The sequence below is a fragment of the Castanea sativa genome, chromosome 7 (genome assembly GCF_040712315.1).
Source record: "Castanea sativa cultivar Marrone di Chiusa Pesio chromosome 7, ASM4071231v1".
In the NCBI taxonomy this organism is placed as follows: domain Eukaryota; kingdom Viridiplantae; phylum Streptophyta; class Magnoliopsida; order Fagales; family Fagaceae; genus Castanea; species Castanea sativa.
The window spans coordinates 14,914,209-14,933,551 of NC_134019.1; the positions used below are offsets into that span (position 1 = coordinate 14,914,209).

Genomic DNA, 19,343 nt, shown 5'->3' on the forward strand with positions numbered 1-19,343 from the left:
GCCAACAGCAATTGAAGTAGCATCCGGGAAAGACTAGTTGTTTCAATAGGCTCATTTTTCCCGTGACTTTTCCAAGTATATGCTCAGCTTGGGGAAATTATTTTTAACTGTTTGAAGACTATGTTTTGAGTTGTAGGAGGCTGAGGTTATGGGTTCAAGATCCATCAGTTGCATGTGCAACTTACCAATATGTATATTGAGAGAGAGAGAGAGAGAGAGAGAGAGAGAGAGAGCCTCTTGTAGGAGGATAGCTCAAGGAATAAGAATGAATTGCCCTAGGTACATGAGTTTTATAAAACAAAAAGATTAATTTGATTCTATAACTAATTAAAACTCATATTGTCTTGGACAATAACCTTTGTGTATCTTACTTGTCAAAAAAAAAAGGTGTGTATCCTAAAAACGGTCTTCCTTGGTGTTATTGACGAAGGCAATTAGATAAAACTTGCTTTAATGTGTCTGAAATTGACGTGGGTATGTAGTATTAGTGCTTGGACTCTCTTTAAATGATTTGATATTAAGTCCATTCCTGTTAACTACTAATTTCACATTGAATAATATCTGCGGTCTGAATGTTAATTCATCAAAATCCATAAAGAGATCTTCATATATAGCATCTGCGGTGGTAGTCAATGATCACACACCTCTGGGATCTCAATATAGGACACAAATGGATTCTGTCTGACCATGAATTTCTTAAATTTGGGTCAAGATCTGATAGGCATTTCCAAACTGCACTGTTACACTTGAAGCCACTTCCAAAGGCAATTTGCCAAACACGATCTCCCTTCTTCACTCTTCCTTTTGCCTCCAGATAGCTCAGCTCATACCTAATGGCCTGTTTGGAAGTTTAGAGAGGGAAAAGAGTAGAGGAGAGTAGAGTAGTGGAGAATGGTTCCCCTCTATCTTGTTTGGATGTTTTTAAAATTAGTAATTGGGAAGGGAGTAATTAACCCTTCCTCTTATTTGGATGTTTTAAAAATTATGATGGAAAGGAGATTAAATTATTTAAATAGACAAATTTACCCCTATTTAAAAATGGAGTTATAACATTGGTCTATTATTAATTTGTTAGATTAAATAATTATTTAATTAACATTCTCATTCCATTAAATACCACTAATAAATGTATAAAACTACTATTAACTATTATAAAATAATTTTTATTACCTCAAAAAAAAATTATAATAAGCATTCTAATTAATTAGCCGAGAAAGTGAAAATTTCAGAATCAATGTTAATAGAAACGTTTCTAAAAAAAAAAAAAAAAACTGTTAATAGAAGTGTGAATAAATGTTAAGTTCCTTTTCCCTCTCTTTCTCAACTAATTTTCTCGGGAACCAAATGGAATATCAACAAAATTTACAAAGAAACGGAACCTGTATATGATTGAGAAATGGTTTCGCAGAGTTAAGCTAGATTCAAAATCCAACAGATATTATCGTGAACAGATCTCGTAGAGTTAAGAGAAATTCCACGTGGCAAGGACGATTGCGGGGGTGGTGGATTTGTCGTTCAGCTTGTCGGCAAGCCTTGAGTTGTTCAAGCTCGATTTCCAATCTGACGATCACGAGATGCAGCTTGTCGGAGAGACGCTGAGCTCCGAGTAGTTCAACAGGATTACGTGGGGGAAGCCTATCGCCGGTGCGGAAAAGTTCTCACTCGGTCTCGTTGCCGGTGGTTTGGTCGATGGGACTATTGATATCTGGAACCCTCTCACTCTGATCTGGTAATTTTTGGTCTGGTTTGGTGAATTGTGTGAATTGAATTGAGCTGAGCTGGTTGCATTGTTTGGGAATTTGTGAAATTTTCTTAGCAAACAAACAAAAATTATTTATATAATTAGTTTGTAATTTTGTTAATTTAGAAAGGGTAAATTAGATAATTCATTTAGTCAATAATATATTTACTCTACTCCCCCTCCAAATCTCTCTAATTTGGAGGAATTAAAAATTGAGGGGTTAGAAATAGTTGAAACCCGTCCAAACCGCTCTTCCTCATTCCTTAAAAATTTCCAAACAAGATAATTAAATTACTCTCCCTCCCTTTACTCTACTCCCCTCCTTTTTTTAACTACCAAACAGGCCATAAGTGATGAAGATGAGGTGTTGCCAAACCTATATAATGTCATTCTTGATGCTTCTGCATCTTCCTTGTGTAGCCTGAGATTGTCCTCTATGGCATCAGTTACTACCTTTCCACCAGCATGTATACAGAAATGCTCGAAAGCCTCTTTGGAATTCGGCACATAAGTTCCCTTTTGGCCTGCTGAAAACCATATTTTTTGCTTAATCACTGACCATCCATTCTAAAGCTGCTCGGAGTATGGCAAGACAAGTGGGCCTAATTTTGATATGTTTGTCCTTAATGCTTTTGCTGCTACATGTAGAAGTTCTCGTGATATATAGAGACACTCCAACTTTCCCAGCTTCGTCAGGTTGTTGGAAAACAGACTGGTAAGCTTGGTCATCAGACCCCAAGTGTGTTCTCACAAGGTTCTGAAGTTTGTACTTGGCCTTGTTCTTGTCTTGCTTCTTATTAGAAAGTAAAATAGCTGCTCCTCCCATTTGAAACAAAACGTTGGCCATAAGCATGGACTTAACTTTACCGTTATAACCATTGGGAGTTACAGCTTCCATGCTGAGAACTAAACCTACTGAATTTTTATGAACTTTTAGAAGATCTTTAACCTGACTAATTGATAACATTCCAGCACTGCAATCCATTCCACTGAGGCTGACACTCTTTACATTGCTTCTGAATCCAAACTTGTTTATGATCATAGATGTAAGGGATGGTATAGGGCAGAAAAGGCTACAGTTGGATACAAGAATGTCAATGCTTTTAGGATATATTTATGTTGTGCTTGGAAAGAAGGTCTTTGTATATTGTGGACAACCATTTCAGTTTCATCTTGAGCTTTGTAAAAAGAAGAATTTGGTCGGATCTCATGCACTGCCATAGGCATGCAAGTCTCAAATCCAATGCCTGATCTTTCCAATATTTTCACTTGGAAATCGATACTTTAATTTCTTGGTCAAAGATATTAGATGCTTCACAGTGTTCAATAAAATTAGCATTTGGTCAAAGATTGCTAGGAGTTTAAGGCTGCGTTTGGTTCAATGGTAAATCAATTTCAGAAATTATTTTTCGCATTTGCATGTGTTTGGTAGGCATACAAAATTTGGTCAACTGAAATTATTTTACGGTTTGATCGTAAAATAGCTCTTATACGATGGAAAATCAAATCCGTTCCTATTTTACCTTCAAATCACATTTTCAATTGAAAATAGAGAGAGAGAGAGAGAGAGAGAGAGAGAGCACGAAGAGAGGGAGACAGAGAACGAAGGGAGAGAGAGAGAGAGAGAGAGAGAGAGAGAGAGAGAGAGAGAGAAGTGCCGACGAGCTCGCGTCGGCGAGATCGAGCCCCAAGCCTAGACGAGCCGACAAGCTCGCGCCCTCGAGATCGAGCTGCGAGATCGCTAGCTCGCCGGCGAGATCGAGCCACGAGATCACCGTCCCAAGCCCAAACCCACCCCCGTCGTTACCAATTTGGCCGCCGTTACCGATCTCTTTCCCTCAATCTCTCAATCTTTCTCTCTTTGATCTATGATTTTAAAAGTTGCTGTTGTGGTGGTGTGGGTAGTAGCGTTTTGGTGGTTTTTGATGGCTTTTGTGTTGTGTGGTGGTGGATTTTTTTGTGGGTGCTGGTGGATTTTTTGATATAAAACTTGTTTGGAAGCTGAGAAAATGGCTGAGAAGATGTGAGAAATTAATGGAAAATTTGCATTTTCTGAATGTTACCAAACACTTCAAATTATTTTCCAATATAATTTTAAAATTGCAATCAAACACTAGAAATTATTTTCCTTTCCCGAAAATATTTTCACCTGAAAATATTTTACACCCGGAAAATATATTACACCCAACCAAACGCAGCCTAATTTGATGCTTTTGGTTATATACAAACAAGCAAGCAAGAAAGAAGTTAAAAAATGCAACTGTTAGCTATGTGTTCACGTGTGCTGTGTGCACACATGTTTATGAACGGTTTAGTGTTTATTCATATTATGAAGCAATCAAGAAAGAAGTTTTGGAATGCAAGCATGCACGAAAAGAAATTTTAAGATTTTTATTTTTATTTTTTGTAAAACCTTCGATCTGGGGCATGTGTGTCTTCCCCACTCTCTTGTCCGATTGTCCATTTTAAACTAACTCCGGTTAGAGTTTCCCTCTATAAATACCAACCACAAGAGGCATGTGTTCACCACAAGTAATCAACACACCCTTTAATGGTACAAAAATAAAAGAAAAAGAAAAAATGACAATTAACGCAGGGAAACAAACAAATTGAATGAGAGTTTGTCGTGTCAACCTAAAACAGTTGCCTTTAATTGTATCATACTCATACAAACTCTGTTGATTCTCCAAAAAAAAAAAAAAATTACAAACTCTGTTTCTCAAAAAAAGTGCACCCTGCCCTGCCCCACTACTACGAACAAAAAACAAACTTGTATTTTATGAATTTAGTTTTAAGTAGTAAGGCATTTACTTCAAGGAAAAAAAAAAGGGGACAACTATTATACAAAATTGCTTTGAAAGAATCTATTTCAAATGTGTGTGTATATATATATATATATGAGAAGTTTAAGTTAATTGGTTTTATTCTGTAACAAATTTTTATGTATTTATTTTAATTACATTTTAATGTATCTTTTTAGGATTTAATTATATTTGCGGTAGAAATTCTTGGGCATTGTCTACTTTGGAAAGTCGCATTCAGAGTCTATCTTGTGACCTTAGATGACTTGCACTGCCAGCAAGTGACACTTGGCAAAATGTTAAGATCAGAGTGATGATTAGGCAAGTCGTGACCATTTTGCAACCAATCAAGCCACAATAAAGTCGCGAGTTGTACGATCATTGTACTATGCCCTCTGTACATTTTCTGATCACTGTGATTATGCCAACACACACCCTCATAGCTATTGTTAGTGGCTAGACCTTCGAATAAGGGTCTTAACAAACCTTGGAAAATAAGTCATATATCCCAAGAGGCCACCCCTTCTAAGAAAAAAGAGAGCTTTTGGTTTTGAACAAAAACAACTTTATCATCTTTTTTGCATCTCTTTCAATCTTTGATTGAGATTTTGTATTCCTTCGTCTCACCCATACATAGGACCTTGTGAGTTGAGTGAAGATTCTTGTATTCCTTCAGCTCTTTTTTTGTTGAATTACCAAAAATCTTGTAACTAAGTGACATTGATTGGTCTCTTATAAGGGGAGAAACAAGATTTAGATCCCTTCCCTTCAATTTATCCACAAAAAAAAAAGACTTCTCTGTCATTACCAATTATTTTCATGTGAATTCTAATTCATCAACTCCTACACTCTTTTTTGATAAGTAGATTGCGAGGGAGGAAGAACGTGAGGTTCGAGCCACATGCATAAGGCACCGCAAAAAAATTCCAATACTATCATTTGAATCCTAGTTTCTACACTCTCAAATGTACTTGAATTGAGAATTTTAGCCGACTCTAATAAACATAGGCATCAATTAAAATCTTTCTTCTTCAAATTGACCTGGGGTAGTTGGTGCCTAATTAGGTGAGTTAGGCTATTGTTTAAGACCCCTAAATTTTAATTTTTTTTAGCACCAAAAACCAACCAATTAATAAAAAGTATTATTTTTAAGAAAAAAAATATAAAAAATAATAATGATAGAGATATTACAAATCTTATTACGTAAAGCTCACAAACGAATGTGTTACCACTAAAAAAAATTAAAAAATAATAGGCAGTTGAAATTTACCAATCATATTTATTGCTACATTTATTAGCTACTTAACTTTAGCATTTTACAACTTGTAATTTCCTACTCAAAAGCTGAAAAATCATTCTCTCTCTTAATTAAGAAAAAAAATCACAAGATTTAAAAAAAAAATTTGTTGATACCCATTTTTGCAACACATTTTTTACAAGCTCAATTCAATCAAGCCCTGACTTTCTTGTGGGCTCAATTAATGTATTATATTATATTTTATTATTTTAAGCATGATCCAAACCCATGCAATATACTGGGGGAAATTGGGAAAGTGTTATTTGGAGGATATGCTTTTGAATCTTTTGCATGAGCCTAACCCATGCGTGCTACCAAAGTTTTTGCCATAACTCATTTTTGCCTTTAAACATAGTTGCTAGCCCTCACTTAGGTGAGCCTACTAATAGTCTGAAACAACTGAAAATGAGGAAACAATGAGGGTTTAGTCAAGTATTTACCTTAATGATGATAAAAGTAAGCCTTCCTTATATCAAAACAAAAGCCAACATGAAAATTACTACTTGCTTAACACCTTGGGGTCCAAAGCCTTTTCTATTGACCAAAAATCAATAATTAAGAGCACCCAAAACTAGGGGTGACAATTCGTGTTCGCGTGTCGGGTTTATATCGTGTCAACTAATGAGTATTTGACTATATGGTCAACATTAATCCAACACATTTATTAAACAGGTTAAGATTCCTCAACCCTAATATAATTTGTTTATTAAATAAGTCAGTCGTGTCGATTCATTTATCAGATTTTATCAAAGTGAAAAAAAAATACAAATTTTAGTATTAACCAAATTGATCTAAATTATTAAAAACCAATATATATATATATATATATATATATATATATATATATATATATATATATATATATATATAAAATTAAGAACTACCAAGTAAATGTATCATAAATAATCATTTAAAATTAGAACATATCTTAATATCACAAATAATCAATCACAATATGTTAAAGAAAATAAACCACAACTAATAAGTTTATATACCTAGGGTTTGAATGGTATATTAGTAAAATATCATTTAATTGAACAGGTCAAACGAGTTCCAGCGATTGGATACTATGTTAGGAACCCATAGCTAAAACTCACCCTTGAAAACCGGCTTGTAAGGGAAGGGTGCTCAAAAACTTATAAACACATGATTAAGCTTACACTTAATCAATGTGGGACACTAGAATCATAACATATCATCATGCTTTGCAGCCAACTTTCACGACGACTCACCCTAGCAATATTGACCCGTTGGTAGCCCCTTTTCTCTTTGGTGGCTCCACTCAACTATCAGTAATTTTAATCTAGCATCTAGGTTGCCTCTTTCGAGATTTGACCACAAAGTCGCAACTCAATTGATCCTATACTCAAGGAGCTACGCCCAATTAATCGGGGTGATGGTTGGCTCTGGTATACCAAATGTTAGGAACTCATAGGTAGAATTCACCCTTGAAAACCAGATTGTAAGGAGAGGGTTCCCAAGAGTTTATCAACACATGGTTAAGCTTATATTTAATCAATGTGGGACACTATATAACTTTATTAAATGGGAAAGTTATGTCAACCAAAATATGACACGAACTTATTAAGTCTCAACTCATAACCCACTAAATACGTGTCGAGTTGTGTCATGTTCACGGGTTGTGTCAAATTTTGCCACCTCAACCCAAAACTCAATATAAAAGCCCACAATCAGATTCAAAACAAGTCAACAATGTTTTACACTTAGAGCTGAAACTTAGAGCAAACGCCCATTCAGCCAGCTAAAATTCTCACAATTCCGAAACTTAGGGGTGGAAATATGGGTATTGGGGAACCTTATCTCTCTTCCTTACAACTGTTAGGGTCATATTTTGTTGTAATTGGCTAATCATTTGACAAAATGCACTTTATATATAATTGAGTAGATATAAAATGGGTTTCGTACTTCAAAAAACATGTTGTTCAAGTCAAGTATTAAAGACATGAAGATTGATTCAAGAAACAAGTGAAGTAAAGCTATTCATTAAGTCTCGACATATAGCTCGACAGATGCCTGCTATCGAGACTTAATGTGAAGCTCGATAGATAGCTCAATAGCAGCTCGATCTATTAAGACTTATCAAAATTTTCAGATCTGAAATTCGGCCCATCCTTGCATATTTGCTTGGGGTTTCTTTTATCACAACCCTAGACATATATACGGCTTATTTTAAAGGCTGTCACACATGGATACAGAGACTAAGAGACTTATCTTCTTTGTGTGAAGCTACTGCGTTTGTATGCCATAGGATTTTGTAACTGTGTGCTTCCAAATCTCTTATTGATGAAGTAAAGAACTTTGAAGCCAACAACATCTATTCAAGTTGCTAGAGTCAGTCACGTACTTGAGATCCGTGCAAAGGATTAGTCATAAATTGGAGGTTTGTGAATCAAGAGAAAGAAGGCTACTACAAGATCAAGTCTAATTGGGTATTGGAGTGAAGGTTCAACTGTAGGTTGGTATTTCAGGATAGATTAGGGTAGTTGGTAAAATTCCTTACACTTGTAACCGCTTGATTGTTGATTAGTGGATTCTTGAGAGTGGTGACCTTAAAATTACCCAGTGGGATTTTTGCCTTGCGAGGTTTTTCCCATTTGTCAACAAATCATCATGTTATTTTCGGTTGCACTTAGTATTTTGGTGATTTGTTGTTGCCTTCACAATTTGCATGCAATTGAATCTAATTAATTAATTTGAGTAATTGAATTAATTAACCGGAGTGAAACTATTTTAACCCAACAACAATCTCCCTCAATTTCCTCATTTCCCTGACTGTGGGTCGAAGTTTCAGCATTTTTGAGTTTTTATGAATTTTTCAGCATTTTTGTTATTGGCATTTTGATTTCTCTTTTGTTAAAATACCATTAGCCTTTATTTACTAAATATTGGAATTTGATACTCTCCACAAATATTGGAATTTGATATTTTAATGATTATTTGTGAAAGCTAACCTTCGCTCTCACAAAAACTTGAGTATTAGTGAGGAAGAATTATTTTGTCATTGCAAAAAAAAAAAAAAATTTAAGATAACTTATTTTTCGATCCTGGCAAAATAAATGGTGGAAAATTTTTGAAATCACCCCTAAAAAGTTAGATAATTGTAGTAGTTGCTTGTTGGTCTTGGCAAATGGTTAAGATATGGCAAATGGTAGGGTTGAGTCATTTGGGTTGTGGGTTAGGCAAAAAACGGGCCATTTTAACCTAATTGAAAGAGCGTCGGGTCAATTAGGTTTTGGCCTGGGTTGGGTTGGCTCATATTTTTCACATTAAAAAAGAAATGCCAACTTTTAGAGAGAATGAATCAAATCAAATAGTTAGATTATTTGTTACTAATTTACTATTATGGGAAAAGCACAAACAAATCAAAAAACATAAAGATTTCCGTATCCTTGCAATTCAAATAGTTTGACTTTTGAGCATGACTAAAATTCTTTACATACTTCAAATTCAAAGTTCACTAATGATATCATTTGCATAAAAGAACCAAAAAAAAAAAAAAAAAAAATACAAAACTAAATTTCATGGACCATGTTAAGTTATCAGTCTTCTTAAGTGCATGAGTTCCTTTTGTAGTGGTACTCTGGTTATGTAATATATTATAAGCTTATTTAAAAAACTCTATATACTACTTTCGTGTTCGTGTGTTGTAATAAATATTACTGTTTCCTAAAAAAAGAAGTGAATGAATTCCTGTTGGATTTAACATAATGATAAAGTTAGATTATATAGAAAGATAAACTAAATTAAAAAAAAAACCTTTAAAAACAGCATAACAATTTAAGTAAAGAAGAACAAGTAAATATTTTATAAGAATTTTACCTCAATCTACTCAATGTTGGTAGTAGATTCAACACTAAAATATTCATACTTGTGAATTAGAGTGAGAGTGAGAGACAGTAAAGTTATGTTTTGTTTGCTATTTTGTCACTTTGTGGCTAGGTTTGTGCCAGTTAGATAGATATTACTATATTAGTTAGACAAACTTGGATGTGTTGTTAGCAAGGTTACCAAAATCGGGATCTTACGTAAGATCGTGAGAGGTAGGTGGGATCGTAGATAGTAAGATTAGATCGTGGATCGTAAGATCCTATATTATTTGAGAAAAAAACAAAAAATACACATTGGTATGTTAAATAATCACATAAATTATACATTCATTAATATAATTACCATACATCACTGCATCCAGTTGTAAGCATCATTTAAAGAGGCCAAAAATCTCAAAATGTGACTCTATTGGAATATTTTTTATTAGGGTTCAACTGACACTCTCTTTACATTAGAGTAGAAAAACTTGGCCTATTGGGATTTTATTTTTCATTTAGGTTCAATTGAGCCTTCTGTCAAGTTAAAGAAAATTACAAGAAACCAAGGTCGCTTGGAATCGTCAGAAGCGTACGATTCTACCAATCCTGAACGATCGCAAAAATCATTGAAAGATTCGGATCGTTTTGGGCAGATGAGATCGTAAAATCGTAGGATCGTAGGATCCATATCGGGATTTCGACAACCATGGTTGTTAGTAAGAGTTAGTAGTCTTTGAAGTAGAACTAGTTACTTAGTAGTTAGTGGTCTTAGTTAATAAATGTTACAACTAGAAGAAGAGCTTAGTATTTAGTAGTTAGTGTTAGTTACTTAGAAGTGTAGTTTGTGTAGAGACACTGAACAATAGATGTTTTAGGCTTTAGCTTTCCTTTTGTATGTTTTTCCCTTTCATCATACTCTTTATTTATTTTTAATAAATAGGAAGCACAACATACAAGTTCATTGTGCCTTTTATGACAATGTTATGTACCTAGGAGTAGTCTAGCGCACCTTGTCGTGTAATTTGAAAATATTTTTTAGGGAAAAAAAAAGGTTTAAAAATGGGTGGGTCATAAATTGGGTCGGGTTGGCCCGTAAAAAATAGACTAGCCATGAGTTAGCCTATATTTAATTCGGGCAAAAAAAAAAAGCGGTTTGGACTAGGCCAAAATGGGTAGGTTTGGGTCGAATAAGCGAATTTCGGCCCATTTTGCCATGCAGGGGATCAACGTGGACAAGTGGACATATATTGTTTGCTTTTACAAATAATGTACTTTTTGGAAGGGATTGTTAATTTTCCCCGCAAAACTAATATATATGGTGAGAAATTTTTCCTGAAATATAATTGCAATTCTGATGGCTTTGCGCTTTGGATACCAATAATTTAACATTTTACCAAGTATTTGAAGGGTTTTGTTTTGTCCACAGAAATAGATTCTGTTGTAAAGTACTTTCAACAGAAATAGTTGGTGGTCATGGTATCACAGATAAAGAGCCATTGGAGTTGGTGGTCATCGTGGCAAGGTGCATGTGGTTCAACAGGAATGAAGCTCACCTAGGAAAGCTTTGGAGATTGAAGCAAAAGCTTTGGAGGAAGGGGATCTTTTTGCATGGGATGTGGAGGTTCAAGAGGTTATCTTTGAGTGTGACTCACAGATTGTTGCTAAGGCTGTGAATGGATTGTGTGAACCACCCATAACTATTCGTAATATAGTTGAGGGAATATAGCTTAAGCTAAAGGATTTTAGGGGAGTGTATGGGGCCGTTTGGTACATGTGTTTAAACACATGTTTTCAATTTTTAAACAACATTACACGTATTTTCACACACTTTTTTCCCTACATGTATTTCTAAAAAAATACAAACAACGTTACCAAACAACCCCTAAGTCTCTCATATTTGAAGGCAAGGCAATTGCCTTGCACACATCTTAGCTCAGTGTGCTAGGAATTTAGTTAGTTTTGTAACTTGGATAGAGGAAAATCCTATTATGATTGAGTTGGCTTTGGCTTAAGATATAATGTGTTTATCTTCATCTTAATAAAGTTAAGATATTCTTATAAAAAATAAAAAATAAAAAAATATCTGTGGAAAAATTTTGCGGCATATACTTATTTTTGAATTGTAAGATTTACCATGTGGTGCGTGCAATTTGTAAACTTTGTTATATATATAAATTGCGTTGGCGACCGTTAAGTGTTTTTTTTTTAAAAAAAAAAAAATTCAGGGTAGAAATTACAAGTATTTCCATAATTAATTAGGATGAATTTGTGCTATTGATCTTTAGTCTTTTTCTATACGGTGAGAAGTGGGAACGAAATGGGGATTAGAGATATCTTCTCATCTTCTACTTGAGGTGTAATTATTGATTTGTTTTTGCTTAATTAGAAGCTAATGATCATTAATATATGAAAAATTCTTCAAAGAATGTAAAACAAAAGCTAGACAGAGAGGATATATCCCATCCCTCGTTCTCAAATGTATGAATCAAAAATGGGTATGCGTTTGAATTAAAAAAAAAAAAAAAACTATTTAAAAATTTGTTAGTCACCAATATCTATAATCAAGCAATGTTAAGGCCTTGTTTGGATTTTACAAAACTCAGTTAACAAAACTCAGTTTTGTTAACTCATAACCCAAATCCCGTGGGGCCAACATAAGGAAACATTGTTTGAATGCTTTATTTTTTTTGTTCACGTAGTTAACAAAACTAAGTTTCTTGAGTTTTGAGTTGCCAATTTCGAAAACAGCCCAAGCTTGTTTTCAAGTTATGGGTTTGTTAACTCAGTGACAATTTTTGTAATTTTTCTTTCCAAATGGGTCCCACAGCAATGTATAGTTACATGATTGCAGAACCACAAAAGCTCCAACGGGTATTTTGTAATAACTTTCCCAACTACCCATCACTTGTTCATCACACTTTCCCTTTTCCTTCTCCCAAACCCACAACGAGCTCCAGTTTCGCTGATCAACAGCTTCGGCCCGAGATACACACACAGCTCCGTACACATAGCAACATGCAATTTCTGTTCCTCCATCTGATTTCTTAATATCATCTGATTTCAAAAATTAAAAAGAATAAAATAAGTTTAACAAATTAAACTCATAATTTACTTGAATACACAAATTTGAGACCTAAATCGCACCCATACACAAAATGCTCTGAGAGAGAGAGAGAGTTCTCAGTGTGTGATGGTGGCTGTCTGGGCTCAATTTCAAGGACAGAGGCGTTGCAGCGGATAAAGTTGTAGCGTCCTCTTCGAGGTATAGCGACGCTTGGGTTCAAGGATGAGGAAGGAAGATAATACATTGGGGAGAGAATGGCGGCAACGGAGAGAATTGGTGGTCTTTTGGCCTTGGGATTTGAGAGGTGCGGGCAACATAGGAGTTGGGGAGAATGGAGAGAGAAGCTGATGAGATTTTTTGTGGGAAGGGTGTGAAGAGGAGAGAGGTATTACATGCAGGTATTTACTTGGCCATTGTAGAGCATAGCAGTGCAATCAATGCTATGTGGGACCCAGATAGTGACATAAAGTTGAGTTAAATTTGGGATTTAAATTTGAGTTAACTGCTACCAAAGGAGCATAGAGGTTAGTTTTGGGTTCTATTGAGTTAGAGTTGTGAGATATTGGGATATGAGTTTGAGTGAGGAGATTTGAGTTATGAGTGTTGGGATATATATGAGTTATTGACAAGCCAAACAGGGCCTAAGTAACCCTCTCACACTATGCTTTAGCGTAATAGTCACTCTACAAGTATATATTTATTATGGGGCGTGGAGAGTAAAAGCTAGTATGCAAATCTTTAAGAGAAAGTACTTTTTTCCCAATTTTTCCCAATAAAACGGGAGATTTTATATATATTCACCCAAACTGATATGTGCTGCTTCAGAAACAAATCATATATAATATAGATTGTTCTTTTACATCATTGAAGGTAACAAGTACTAACGGTGTCCATACATGATATATGATTTTGAAATTAAAAAACAGAAGAACATTTCTGGAAATTAAGGAAGAAAAGAGGAAGGAATTAAGGAAGACTGATCTTTAGAGACCAAAAAATAAACCTTATTCAATGAACCTCACTAAACTATGCAATATATAGATTAATTCTGTTAAATTTAAAATGAGAAAGGTGCATATAGAAATTGTGTTGCATGTGTAGGTAGGAAATATATAATCACAGTTGCAATTTACTACAGTCAATCAACTTAGTTATCCCAAAAGTAATAGCCATAGCCATCCATCCTCCAACAAGCACTCTAAAACATGACCTAGCAACAGGAATCCTCCCAAGCTTTGCTCCTATTACTCCAAGCACAACCAATGCTATGCTAGTCACTGCAACCACCACGCCAAGCCTCACTTCATCCTCCTTTATAAAAGCAGCACCCAGAAGTGGCACCAATCCTCCCGCAGAAAATGCAAGCGCTGATGCACAAGCAGCTTGCACCGGGTTCGGTAGATTCTCCTCCGCCGGCTTTTCCAAACCATCTCCGGTCATGTTTCGGGTTTTCTTCTGTCTCTTTATCTGTGACATCTCTATGTCATATTGAGTGTAAACAGACACAAATTCACCTATTGCCATACTACAAGCCCCAGCAACTAACCCTGCAAATCCAGCAAGAACCATGGGTTTGAGGTCTTTTTAAACAGCTCCAACCCCCATCATCAATGAAGCAACAGAAACTAGCCCATCTGTAGCACCCAACACAGCAGCACGAAGCCACTGTGCCCTTTGATAGTAGTCAAAATTGTTATCTTCTTCTGTCTCTTGGCATTGGTTTTGCTCTACATCATTTGCATGAACTGGAACTCTTAACATTGCTTACCGACACTTGGTGATCATGAGCTCCACTGACAGCCATGAAGGCATGAATTACGTACAAAAGGGTGGGGAAATTTTTTATAGGGAAAGAGAGAGAAGACGACAAGTAACCAGTGGCAGTGATCGATGAGAGAGAGGAAGTATCGTGAGACACTAGGCCTGAGGAATAACCTTATCAATTCTCCAAAAAAGAGAAAAGAAAAAAGAATGAGTTTCCAAGGAGATCTTCGGCTGTTGCTTCTCTAGTTTGGCTTTTATTGATAATAGTTTAAAATGCAAGTAAAGAAAAGAGCGAAAATTGTGTGTATATATACATAAAATACGTCTTAGAAAGCCGTATTTGCATCGAGGTTATCGATACTGTACTGGTACCGGCCGGTACATACCGTACCGGCCAGTGCACCAGTACCGGAACACTTTTATTTTGTACCGAAAAAAATACCATCCGTACCGGTCGCGTACCGGCCATACCGGTCAATTTCGGGCAATACCGGCCGGTACAGAAAAAAGTTTTTTTTTTTTTTTTAGTTTTGTAATTTTTGAATTTTGTAAGGGCATAATGGTAACTTATTTACATTAACTTATTAGTATTATTTGTTTTCTTAGTATGCAATGAACAACTAAGCTTTCTATTTTTTATATTGTGTTTTTTTTTCCTTTTAACTTATACTAAAGTCTAAAACTATGAATAATTTGTTCTGAATTGAGGTAATATTTTATGATAAACTTTTATATTTACTATAATATAAATAAAATATTATATGCTTATAAACATGGTTCTAGAGAATTTGGTGTGTGTATATAAAATAGCGGTAAACCTGAAACGGTACACTGGTATTGACCGGTATCCGAAATATATCGTACCGGTGGCCAAATTGGTACAGCTTCCGGTACGGTATTGACTTCCTTGATTTGCATGCGATTACACTCTCTTTACATCAAGTTGTTATTATTTAATAAATCTTGCGTCATTTCCCTAAAACTCCGGGGTTATTTCAAATTAAAAACTAAATTTTTAAATTTTTATTTATTGAAATCTTGAACTTGTTAAATCATTCCAAATCACAACCTCAATAAGTCTTTATTAACAAACTAAAAGTAGCATAAAAAAAAATCTAAATACAAAAATAATTTTCAAGATATTTGTTACAGCATATGAAAAATGTGAAATTCATTAATAATTAGTCATTTTTTAAGTAATTTTTATTTTTATACACATTTTTTAAATAAGTTAATAATTAGTTATTTAGTTCTTGTCATCGCATAAAATTGCATAATAAAAATGTGCCTTATACATTGTGGCTACACTAAGGAGATGGCTCATGTTCTTTTTTTGGCTACACTAAGGAGATGGCCTCTCTCTCTCTCTCTCTCTCTCTCCATTAGAATTATTAACATAATTTTCTAAGCAAGGAAGATTCCTAGTCTCTACTTTGAGATTTGAGCCATCGTTTCTCTCTTCCATGGGTATGTGTGGAGGATTTTAATGAAATTTTAAGAGCGGAAGAAAAACATGGGTGGCTTGACAGACCGGAGAGACAAATGCAAGGATTTGGGATGCTCTAAATTACTGTGGGCTTAAGGATCTTGGTTACAATGGCTATCCCTTTACTTGGACCTGGTAGTCATAATGTTTGGGTTAGGTTGGATTGAGGAGTAGCTTCAGTGGAATGGATGCTCAAATTTCCTACTACCCATGTGCACCATTTGGAGGCTTTCATTCAAATCGTAGACCAATCATATTGGTTTTAGACTCAAAGCAAAGAGATTTTATCCGAAGAGTCGGCGTTTAAGGTTTGAAGCTATGTGGATAAAGGATAAATCTTGTGAGAATGTTGTTAAAGATTCTTGGGAAAGCTTTTTGGGTTTATCACCGGTTAGGAATTTCACAAAAAATATTGATCTTTGCCATGAAAATCTTAGAGTATGGAACCGAGTGACTTTTGGGAATGTGTGTAGCACACTTGTGAAGAAGCTAAAGGAATTGAACAGGGCCAAGGAGACGGGTTTGTACCAATCTAATCCAAGCTGTATTTTTCAGCATCGTGATGATATCCAAGCTCTTAAAATAAAGAGGAAACAAAGATCACAGAATGACTAGTTAAAGGATGGAGATAGTAACACAATTTTTTCACTGTCGGGCTAACCAAAGGAACAAACAAAATTTCATCTTAGGTTTGGAGGATGAAAATGGTGTATGGGTGGAGGATAAGGGCCGAATGGCTGAGTTAGTTGAGGAATATTTTTCCAGCTTGTTTTCCACTTCAAGCTTGACATGTTTTGATGAGATCCTTGAGGGAATTCTACCTACTGTTTCAGAGGAGATAAACATTGGCCTTAACCAAGAGTTTAGTGCAGAAGAAGTTCATACAGGGATCTCAAATGGCTCCCCTAACAGCTCCCAGGCTTGATGGTATGTCTCCCATCTTCTAAAACTCGTTTTGACGTTTTCTAAAAACGGTGCTATAGGCTTATTTATAGCTGTGTTCTGATAGCTTTATAATTGCGTTTTAAAACACTGGGCCTATAGCATCATTTGCAAAGGCCTATACCAGTGTTTTAAAAATACTACTATAGGTCTTGGGTCTTACAAGGGCATATAGCAGTGTTTTATAAATGCCACTATAGGTATAGGAAAAACTAAAAAACCCAACCAAAAAAAAAAAATGCTTGAAAAAAATAATTTAAAATTTGGTATATATACTAAGAAGAATGAGAACATATAACCCATGTTAAAGAATAAATCTAATAAATAATATCTGTTAAAGTGGTTTAACGATGACTAGGAGTTACATTTGGTATAACGTTTTGGGTAATGTTACACTTCCACCACTTCCATCATTCAGAAACTTAAGGTGGGATTGGTATTTTGGGAAAGTCTATAGGCACAAGAAAATCTTATAATATTTTTACAATTGCTTTATTTTGAGTTGTGGTGGATCCATGTATAATCTTTTTTATTTTATTTTATTTTGACTTGTGATGAACTGACACATTTGTTGTAAAAACGTTGTAAGATTTTGGTAGACTTATACCTTACTCCAATAAAATCACAAGATTATATTCCACTCTCTCTATGTTCTTACACCCATGTTAAATTTCGCATTAATGGATTGTTACTCATTATCCAATCTTTCATCACATGGTTTATGTATAATTTGAATGAAGAAAAAACTTGAAATTTAAATATATTCTAGATGGTATGGTAATAAATATTTGATCATCTTAAAACTTCACAAATATGGAATATATGAAAAAAAAATGTAATACAAAGGAATTGTTAAAATAAACATCCAATAAAATATTATTTTTATAAAATATTATTGAATTATGTAATATTGCCAAAAGTTACATTAATGGTAATTTAAACCTAATGAGAGAGAGAGAGAGAGAGAGAGAGAGAGAGAGAGCTGTTGCAGAGCAAATTAATCAAGTTGATATCTTCCTTTCAAACAACCGATTATTATTCGTTTCCATTTACAAACTTTTATTTTCTCCAAAGGCTGCGCCACACACATACGTGATACGAGGGTAGCTGTTCCTCTATCCAAAGAACCACAGCCAGAAGGGTGAAGGTGGAATAAAGCCATCTGGTGCTTAGTAAAGTCTTGAGAGACATCACTAGTTAGATTAGCTCAGTTGACACCTTCACTTCCTTTTAGAAAACTCTTGGACCATGACATATGACGCATTAAAAACTGAACACAAGCATGCGCAAGGAAGGTCAAACAAAAAAGTGGAGGAAGCCAAAGGAAAACAAGTTTACAATCAACAAAAGGACAAAAGTCAAAACCCAGAAATCACATTTGCAGTCCATGGGAGCCAATTAATTTGGTCAGCCCAAAGGTGATTGCCATTGCCATCCAGCCTCCAACAAGAACCCTAACGCTAGACTTTACCTTTGGAGTCCTCCCTAACACTGCTCCTACAATTCCAAAAACAACCAGAGCCAAGCTAGTCACTAAAACTAGGACACCCAGTCTAACTTTATGTGGCTTTATAAATGCAGCTGCCAATAATGGCATTACTGCACCTACTGAAAATGCAAGGGCTGATGCAAAAGCTGCTTGAAAAGGATTTGGAAGGTTCTCCTTCTCACCCTCTTCTTCATTCTCTCCACCAACTTTCATTGAGTTCCCTCTCTTTATTTGTGCCACTTCTATGTCCCTCTGGGTGTACACAGACACAAACTCCCCAATTGCCATACTGCAAGCCCCTGCAAATAAACCTGCAAAACCGGCAAGGAGCATGGGTTTAATGTCTTCTTTAACGGACCCAACACCCATCATTAACGATGCAACAGTAACAAGCCCATCATTGCCTCCCAATACAGCAGCTCGAAGCCACTGTGCCCTTTGAAAGTAGTCAACATTGTCACCTTCTTCAATCTTCTGGCAATGTTTTGAGTCCATAATATCATTTTCATGAATAGGAATTTCTACGCTGTTATTTGAGAGTTGGTTGTGAGTTGCAGCAGCCATGATGATGAGGAGAATAAGGCAAATTGGCAATTATGATCAGAAAGGAAGAATATGAGGAAAGGGTGTTGATTACTTGTGGTGAACACATGCCTCTTGTGGTTGGTATATATAGAGGGAAACTCTAATTGGAGTTCGTTTAAAATGGACAATCGGACAAGAGAGTGTGGAAGACACACATGCCCCAGAAGGTTTAACAAAAAATAATCTTAAAAAATCTTTTGAAATAGTGATTGATACTGATTCATTTCAAAAGCAAAATTTATCATATATATAAATATATGCAGGTTTCTTATACGATTGAGCACTACAGTCTAAACCACTCATAGAAATGGAAAGCTGAATAGGCAAGCACTCTTGGGAGAAAAAAC

The 19,343-nt window shown here is 35.2% G+C and overlaps 1 protein-coding gene and 2 pseudogenes across 1 annotated transcript; all 3 read right to left on the reverse strand.

Moving 5' to 3' along the window:
* Positions 1 to 629: 629 nt before the first annotated feature.
* Positions 630 to 3,084, reverse strand: LOC142644025 (3-ketoacyl-CoA synthase 7-like; annotated as a pseudogene).
* Positions 3,085 to 13,846: 10,762 nt separating this feature from the next.
* Positions 13,847 to 14,491, reverse strand: LOC142644026 (vacuolar iron transporter homolog 4-like; annotated as a pseudogene).
* Positions 14,492 to 17,887: 3,396 nt separating this feature from the next.
* LOC142644713 (vacuolar iron transporter homolog 4-like) lies at positions 17,888 to 19,034 on the reverse strand. Its single transcript, XM_075819286.1, has one exon. The coding sequence runs from the start codon at positions 18,973 to 18,975 to the stop codon at positions 18,295 to 18,297; it is 681 nt and encodes a 226-aa protein (XP_075675401.1). The 5' UTR covers positions 18,976 to 19,034; the 3' UTR covers positions 17,888 to 18,294.
* Between the last annotated feature and the right edge of the window lie 309 nt (positions 19,035 to 19,343).